The 9,386-nt window shown below is 36.8% G+C and overlaps 1 protein-coding gene across 1 annotated transcript in view; it reads right to left on the bottom strand.

Annotated features, from left to right (window-relative positions):
- Window positions 1–6,101: 6,101 nt before the first annotated feature.
- LOC120776023 (DNA-binding protein D-ETS-4-like) overlaps window positions 6,102–9,386 on the bottom strand; it is a 10,570-nt gene continuing 7,285 nt past the window's right edge. The window contains exons 2-3 of the mRNA XM_040106506.1: window positions 6,725–6,797; window positions 6,102–6,655 (exon numbers count right to left, since the gene is read on the bottom strand). Of these exons, the coding sequence (XP_039962440.1) occupies window positions 6,273–6,655; window positions 6,725–6,797 (456 nt within the window). The 3' untranslated portion in view covers window positions 6,102–6,272. The remainder of the gene's footprint in view (window positions 6,656–6,724; window positions 6,798–9,386) is intronic.

Below are 9,386 nucleotides of genomic sequence, written 5' to 3'. Positions count from 1 at the left end.
AGCAAAAATAGAACTTTAACTTCGTTTGCACCGAAGCTGTAATATCCGTCACAGGTCTTCTGAAATAAAAAAGTTTCCATACAAGAACATTAGTTTGCTCCGTCAATTTTTATGGCAGCTATATCCTATAGTATTCCGATCTTAGACAATAACTCGTGTCAAGTTTCGTGAAAATATCTCGTCAAATGAGAAAGTTTTCAATGTTAGTACTAGTTTCCGGTTTGTATGTCAGCTATGTGCTATAGTGATTCGATCTCAACAATTTCTTCGGATATTACACCATAGTTTTAGACAATAACTCAACATTTCTCTTCTGAGAATGGTAGTAGGTATAGAGAAAAGGACGGACAGGTAAACAGACAGACGGATATGACCAAATCTCTGATATTCAGAGTTTCCGACGCTTTCTTATGGGTGTTACAAACTTCCTGGCAAACTTAATGTACATATATACCCTGTACCGGGTATAACAAAAATTACTTAGGTGAAACCCACCGCTGTAGGTGCCAGCTGTTAGATGCAAACAAACATACTTTCCTTATCTTCCCAGATGGTTAGGTAACATGAGAGGCATGACTGATATACTCGTGCTGAAGTGGTGGCTAGAAGGTGGAGCGCCCTTAAGAAGTGTGTTTGCAACTTTGTAAAAGTTCTGACAACATCTTACGACGCTACTATATTGTACATACACACCTTCACACACATATATATACATATATAGTATAGCAGGTTGACTGCTCTGTCTTCGTAATAGCTCAATAGCTGTTGGAGCTGAGAGGGCAGGCACAATTGTGTGCTCAAACATACCTATACCTATATATATGCACTTGAGGTCCTTGGCATTGATTGCATTTACGTTCGTATCGGCACTGCAGAACGATGCCGTGCACTGGTGCAATGTCCCTTTGCCTTTGCAAGGACCTTCCTTGCAGTACGCCAACGTCTTCGTATTTGCGCGCACACGAAGTGCAAAGTCTGTTCTTCCTTCTGTGTGTTTGCTTTGCCTTTATATATGTATATAGGTATGTGTGTATATATAGTATATATATATATAAGATTCGTTGCTTTTTCATATTTTCCTTTTAGTTATTCGAATGTTCTGTACACACATACTCCCCGGCGAATATGTGTTTAAGTTGTACGCTCCATTAGAGCTATATGCGATTGTAGCAAACTTTGATTACGCTCGCGGAGTGTGCGGAGGCACTTCGGCGTACATATGGCCGAGCCAGCTGCCGCGCCACCGAATGGTTACTTATTATTGTGTATCTCTTTAACCCCTTGCCTTCTACACCTTTCGCTCCTGTCGGCATACTCGGCGATTACCAACTACTATTACGTTGTGTGTATTATACATGTTTGTATGTAAGTGTGTCTGTCTCATTGAAATTTTAAACTCTTGTGTTTAACTTAGCTTAACGATTGCGTTTTCCGGAGCTTTAAGTTCAAAAAGTTTTACACCAAGTTTTAATTTACGGTAATGCCTTGTTTAATGGTGCTCTCTTCTTGGCAGGCAAATCTATGTTTCTATGAGAAAGTACCTTGTAACATCTTAATCTGGCAGAGACTAGTAGTGTCCTCCGAAAGATACAGGCAAGGTACATATGTATGTATATACTAATAAGAAAGTGTCAAGTACGAGTACTGTCATTGTTCAATTTAAAAAGCTTGGGCTGTAATGGTCTTTAATGCCCTCAAACAACTTTGTTAGGTTGACTCAGTTCTGAAGCGCCAGTTTCGAGTTATATTTATATTCCAGGCAGATCCACGAAAAAACAATAGTCCTCCTTGCAGTAATAGACATAAGAAAGCCATTCAATAGCGCCAAATAGGTCAATATGATAGACGCACTAGCAACCCGATTCAAAAATCCCTCCTACTTTGTGAAAATGATTTGAAGCTATACAGAGAATTACTGAACAAATGAAAGGAAATTGGCGCAGACCAATGGAACGTCAGTTACGATGGAATTTTAAGTTTTGAGGTCAGATCACTCCTACTTTCGGCGGAATTGAAATACGAATGACTACAAGATAACTGACGAGGAAACAAACAAATGAATGCTGGGAAGAAGTACCGCCTAACCAATAAAATATATATAGCAATGGCACAGTATGCGATACTACTTTTTAACACATATGGGTATTTTCATCGATGCGGTATTCGCCCTAGCTAATACGTAAATGACCGTAAATCTTCCGCAGAATCTTTTTTTCAAAAACTCGTAACGTCGACTCATCCGATATTGTCATAGTCCATAACTCTGCACCAAATAACACAACGACTTGTAGAGTTTGGACTTTGTTCGTCGAGAGAGAACTGTACTTCTCAATTGCCTACTCAGTCCGAAGTAGTACCTATTAGTAAGAGTTATTCTGCGTTGGATTTCAGCGTCGAAATTGTTGCCGGTGTTGATGATGATTCCGAGATAGATGAAATTATCTACAACTTCGAAGGAATGACTGTCAATAGTATGTAATGTGGGAGACAAATCACGAATGCAACGACGGTTTGTTTGATGACAGGAGATATTTCGCCTTGCCCTCGTTTACTACCAGACCCATTTGCTTTGTTTCCTTATCCAGTCCAGAGAAAGCAGAGCTAACGTCGCAAGCAGCTCTAAACTTTTATAGAAGATGATACCTTCTCTATTTAGTTCTGTAGCTCAAACTATTTTTGTCCAGGAGTATCTTGAAGAAGTCACACGATTGGGAGTGTCCTTATCGTTCCCGATCCTGACGGAGCTTTTGGTGTTGCTCAAGCTTCGAAGAGGTGGTTTGTATCGATCGTCTTTTCACGGGTATTTTCCAAGAATTGGCGTATGGTGAATATCTGGTCAGTTGTTGATTTCTCAAGCCTAAGACCACATTGATAATGCACTATCAGTTTGCAAACACGCATAGGTAGGCTTTAATCTTTAACACAGTACGCTCGATAGAACCTTATATGCGATGTTGAGGAGGCTTATTGGCGCAGATTGTCTCCCTTTTTGTGGATTAGGCAAAGCACACTTAAAATCTACTCATCGGGCACGCTTTCGTCCGAGCATATTCTTCAAAGAAGCTGTTGCATGCTCTATCAGTTCTTCGACACTGTATTTGAATAGCTTGACCGGTTATCCATCGGCACCCGCCGCTTTGTGTTTCTTCAGACGGCTACTTATGTACTCACTAAAAAAATGGAAAAGAAAAAAATGGAATGAAATTAGACACAGACTACCCGATCCCCGAGATTTCAAGTCAAAAGAAGGTGAGCCAAAGTCGTAAGCATCTCTGGACGCAGGGAAAGTAGAAACTGAGCTGCAAAAGGTCCAGTTTGGAAAATTTGCTCTGAAGTAGATAGATAGATAGAAAATAATTGTGGTTTGTGGTTGTTTTGGTCCTAAAGGTCCAGAACTGATTAATTCCAGGAGCTTGCAGGGCGACTCACGTAGATGGAGGCTAGAGCCTTGAGTCTGCATCTACAACATTCTGTGCAATCTCGTGTACCGGAGTTTCGTTTTTCATGCCGCGACACCGGCAAACTGCGCAACACACTTTGCTCATGTTGGACAAGTGCTTCCTGAGCCTGCGGAATTTATCTGGAGGGAAGTTGATCATATCTCTAAACCTTACAACTCTGTAACCCCTCAGTCATAGCTTGCTGCCAGTACGTTCTTTCCCCCACTTTCTCTTCCATGTGGAGCAACTCCTTTATGGTATGGAGCCCCACCGCAATGCATGGATTTAGTCCCATCGTCCTGGAATCTGACGCAGGCCGGGCTAGTTCGTCGTGCTCTGAAGTAATGAGAAAGCAGTCCGGCAGCATTGGAAATTTCTATGGTAGAAGGGGAAGTGTTTAGTTCCCCACTTACGACATCTATATATTGAGCGAAGAACAAGTTAGCTTGGTTTCATTTTTATTTACCACAATACACCACTTATTCCATCCCGGATTGTTTTACAATACACCAACAATTTTTTTGACACATGTCAATTGCATTTTATTTCAATTATCGAAATGTTACAATTCCTTGCAATAAATAAATAAATAAATAATTATTTTTTTTTTAACATTATAATTAACGTTTTGTTTGCTTTAAATAAATAAATAAATTACGATATAAATAATTGATTGTTCGGCAATAAATAAATAAATAAATATGTATAAATATTATAAAAAGCAACGATTCGTTGTACGCTTCTTATGTTTTTGTTTTTGTTTGAATTTGTTTGAGTACACAATTGATTCCCCATTGAGTTATTATATAAAAAAAGTTTCACAAATATTTGGCAACTCTGTTCACATAAAATTATGTTGCAACATTATGTTGCTTGCTTCGTATTTGCTGAAACGCTTAAAGCTACTTGCAACTTGGCCAAGTCGACCATTATTGGTCATTGCGGTGCTAAGGCGCCAATAAATAAATTATGTAATAAATAAGTTAGCACATTAGATTATCGCATAAATTAAATAGGCACAAATTGACGTTCATTGTCTTAGGTGAATTATTACAAAACACTTCTTCCGCACTTAATGCTAAAATAAATAAATAAATATAATATTTTTATTTAATAAATTAATTAATTTTCTTTCAAATGGCATTTCTTTAGGGGAAAAATGGTTTAGCTCAACACTTTTGCTAGCATTGATTACTGTTTTTGTTATTTTCTTGCATGAAAATACACGCCTTCTTAAGTTAATAAATAAATAATTCTTAAACAGCTACGAGTGGCATTGAGTTGTTCATTGTCTTGCTGCTAAGTGCTTTTGTTCTTCATACAAAAATATCAATAAATAAATAAATTAAATTAATTAATTAATTTATACACCGTTGTGAAAATTGTATTTCACCACATTATAAGCAATAAATAAATAAATAATTGTGTATAAAAAATATTATTAAAAATATTTTTTGTTTTTTTTTTCATTGTAAAATGTCAATAAATATGTATATAAGTAAAAAAAAAACTACTTTCTGTTTTGTCTAAGACACTTTGAAATTGCATTAACCCTATAGCTACAATAAATAACCCACACCCGAAAAAACATATCCATTTACAATGCAAATCGCTTAAAACTACATTCACATAACATGCGCTTCAATAAATAGCTTGTTTTGTATATAAATATACGTATATATTTCAATAAATAAATATTTAACACCTCCTTTGCTTAAATGAGCTAAGCAGAAAATCGGGACGTTCATCGAAAATCTTTTCTTTTGTTTATATATTTTTACATATTTCTAATATTTTATCTCTGCATAAAAGTTTTTTAGTAAAAAATTTTCAAGGCAGCATTTCTATTATGTTTTTGGTACATACTAATATGGAAATCGCTTTATCTACGCTTTTCTGCCAAGCACATTTTCGTTGCAAACACGCAAAGGTGTCAAATACGACTCACCCTTTTTCATAACTTGCGATATCGCTTCAGTACTTAAAGCTAAATTCTTTTGTTCATAGAACTTAAAGTGATATATCATAGATATATGGCTTTCCAGTGTTACCAAGGCGTGTTTTTCGAACGGTTTCATAATGGAAACTAGTTTTGGTAATGCATAGAGTAATAACTGAACTTGTGAAACACTTTATACTGTGCGTGATGCTTCAAGCATAAAGTGAACTTGTGAAACACTGCCTAAATACTTAAACAGGTGTCAAATTATTAACCGCATTAACTTCGGGTTAAGAAAATACATTTCTGTGTTTGCAATTAAGCTTTGTAGATTATAAAAAAAATGTATAAAGAGTTCATACTCTATCTTATTTATTACCAAATTACTTTTTTACTAAGTTGTTGTTATAATAAAATTGCTTTAAAACCGTTCCAACGTTGCCAATTTTCATACGCAGCAATACTAACAGTATTGCCGTAAGTTATTATTGGTCACTGGACATTTCAGAGATACAAGAATTATCAACAGCATTATTAAGCAATGCTGTGGCCTCTAACACAACAGCGTTGCGTAATTTTGCAGGCACCTTCTTTCGTTTATAAATAAATAAATATTTCAATAAATAAATAATTTAATAAATAAATAAATTATTGAACTTCTTAGCATCCACGAATAAATATGTTTTCGTTATAATTTAAATAAATAAATAAATAAATATTTTGTATACATGTATATGCAATAAATAAATAAATAAATAGCAATAAATTATTGATTTTTTCATTAAGGCCACTTCTTTGCCACACCAAATGAACATTGCATTACCCAAATGCCTTTTTTATTTTCTACGCGCCGCCTCACTTTCACATTTTTGTTCTAATTTGTATTCTCCCGCTTACAACTGATAGGGATGACAGAACTGATAGACCAAACGTTGTGAGCGCTCGGTTTTCTTCATGATCCCCTTCTTATAGTACTGCCGTATGGAACGCGATAATTTGTCGTAATTCATTGCTGGTCGATTCTTGCGTCCGCCCCATAATTTCGCTACACGCACCGAATCTTCAATCTTGAATATGCCCCGGTTGCGGTCGATCCAACGTATGGCCGTGCCGTGTGCATGCGGTTCGGCGAGCAGTTCCTTGAGGAATTGCCACAGGTGTATGTGTGAGCCACCGCTGCGGCCGGTGCGCTTCGTGTCAGTTGATTTTGCTGTTGTGGTTGTTGTTGTGCCGGCAACAGCTAGAGCGCTCGTGGTGGGCAGCATATCCTCGTCATCTGAAAGTGCAAGTAATTCGTTGATTAATTTGCTTTAGTAGAGATTAAAGTGTTTCTTAAGAAGCTTACCGTCGCTTTCTGCCGCATTGCTGTTGAAATGATAGCGCCACACCTCTAGCTGCGCGTACAAGTCGGAGCCGCTCTGAAATGAAAGAAGATAAGGAAAATTAATCAGTGCAATTCAGCTGCTGGTAAAAGATTTTAAAAGATTTAAAATAAAAATGTATTATTATACGAGTATATGAATTTCTCTAGAAGAACATACACTCCAGTATAGCAAAATTTTGCACGTTGAAATGTGTGATCAAATATAATTTAATGGCTACGTAAGATCTATCTAAAGAACATACTAAACATGCAAGTATAGAGATCATACACAGTGCGACAAATCAGTGAAAACTTTAGAATAATTTCGACAAATGGCCTTGGCATCCATAGTATTCTCGGGTTATGATCTCCAGCGCCCTTTTCTTATACTCAGACCTCGTTGGAAAGTAAATAACGCTACATTGTTATGGTAATAGCCGTAGAATAATAGAAGTTTTTAAGACTAACTGAAGGTTTTAAGATCTGGAGCATATTCTTTTAGAACCTCCAGCGGTGATCTAGTGACTGAAACCCAGAGCATACTGAAATTATGGAGGGAACACTTTTCCAACCTGGTGAATAGCAGTGAAAGCACAACACTAGGAGATGTTAAACTGATTTCCCAATCGATAGCGATGGAGCAGACGTCACATTGTCCGACCATGAAGAAATTCGAATAGCAATTACCCGTCTGAAGAACAGCAAAGAGGCTAAGACTGATGGGTTGCCAGACGAGCTGTTCAAATATGGCAGCGAATAACTGATAAAGAGCATGCATCAACTTATTTGTAGAATATGGTCGGACGAAAGCATTCCCGATGACTGGAATTTAAGTGTGCTCTGTCCAACCCATAAAAAGGAAGACCTCACAATCTGCGCCAAGTACCGTGGGATAAGCCTACTCAATACGAGATATATGACGCTATTGACATAGTTCAGCGAATTAAGAGACAGCGGCTACACTGGCTGGTCATGTCATCAGGATGAAAATATTCCAGCTCTGAGAGTGTTCAACGCGGTACCGGCCGGAAGCAGAGGAAGAGAAGCCTCCTCTACGTTGGAAAGGCCAGGTCGAGGTGACCAACTGGCGCTCTGCTGTAAACTCGGCTATAACCGCGTAAGCAGTGTGGAATGAACAATGGCTTATAATCACCAACCCTTTATAGATATTTCCAAATATTTCGACTACCATATATACATATTTATTATATTATATTAAACAATAATTATTATTATTCTCTAAATAATCGATTTTCCCGTGAGGCCATAATGAGGAATGCCAAAAACATCAAAGTCCATTAACTGTGTCTGGCAATAAAAGCCAACAACTAAACTACCGTTGCCGACAGCGCTTCCCTGCAGCCGCTGCCACAAATATATTTTCATCGTACATGTATACACACATTTGTATACATGCATATATTTGTATTTGTATTTCATTTTGTATCGAAATTCGGCCTTGTCGCGACGAAAGTCAACAGCTCTCATTTGCATACGCTCAGTTAATACCAAAGTCAGTCAAAACTTAGTCATTTAATGTTTATGCGGTGCCATCATTACAGTTTCTGTTTTTATCTTGTCTTTTCTAAGAATTATGTAAGCGCCCAACGAATGTGTATGGCAGCGCGAGTGTACATGTGTGCGTGTGTGTGTATGTGTGGAAAGAGAGATGCCCGGTTACACAATTCGATGGCGACATTTGGAAGTTTAACCAAAAGAAGCACTTTGTTTTGAGTGCAACTATCTACATATATGTATATGGTCATTCGTATATATGTATGTATGTAAATAAAACCATGCCAGTGGCATATTAGCTCGACCTTTGACCAAACTATGCTTTTATTGCATGTGAGCAATAGACTCTCGCGTAGGCTTAGCTTTTGGAAATATTTTTTGTTTGTAATTATTGCTCTCCTTTTTTGTTATATATTTTGATTGATAGTGTGCGGCTAATGATTATATGATTTTAACAGTAATATATTTATGTAGGTTTTCGTATATAAATTAATAAATAGCTAAGTTTTGTAATAATAGTGATTTCGAGCATTGTTTTGTGGCAAATTTAAATTGATTTTCGATGTGAAAATTAAAAAAATAAATATTTTTATATTTTTAAAAGTTTATATTAAGTTTGTAACACCCAGAATAAAACAATCAGCGTGACGAGCTGAATTGATTTAACACACTTCCCTGTCTTCCCGAAAAGTTGCTTATTTTTCGAAACCGCCGATCTCGAACCATCATAGCATATAGCTCCCATACGAGCTGACCGAATAAACTCAAGTTCTTATTTGAAAAAGTTCTTTATTTGGCAAGATATCAGCACGCAATTTGGCTAGGATTATTACTTATAATAACGGTATAACCTCATAATCTCGGAAACAATTGTTTAGAGCAGACGCCACAAGCATATAGCTGCAAACTGACCGATTAACGTCAAGTTCTCGTATGAAAAACGTTTTTATTTGTGAAGGGTTTTCAGCTTTGGTGTCCTCGAAGTTAACGTTTTTCCTTGTTCTTCAAATTAAATAACTTCCAGATAACTAGCAGTTTGTTTTGTCTTGAGACATTGGTTTTTAAGACAATATATTAAATAATTTAAAAAAAAACTCACTCCACATTTTCTGTTCGCTTAAAAGTGGTT

The sequence above is a fragment of the Bactrocera tryoni genome, chromosome 1 (assembly GCF_016617805.1).
Source record: "Bactrocera tryoni isolate S06 chromosome 1, CSIRO_BtryS06_freeze2, whole genome shotgun sequence".
NCBI classification, from domain to species: Eukaryota; Metazoa; Arthropoda; class Insecta; order Diptera; family Tephritidae; genus Bactrocera; species Bactrocera tryoni.
The sequence above is the reverse complement of the archived record's forward strand: the minus strand, read 5'-3'. Positions and strand labels throughout refer to the sequence as shown.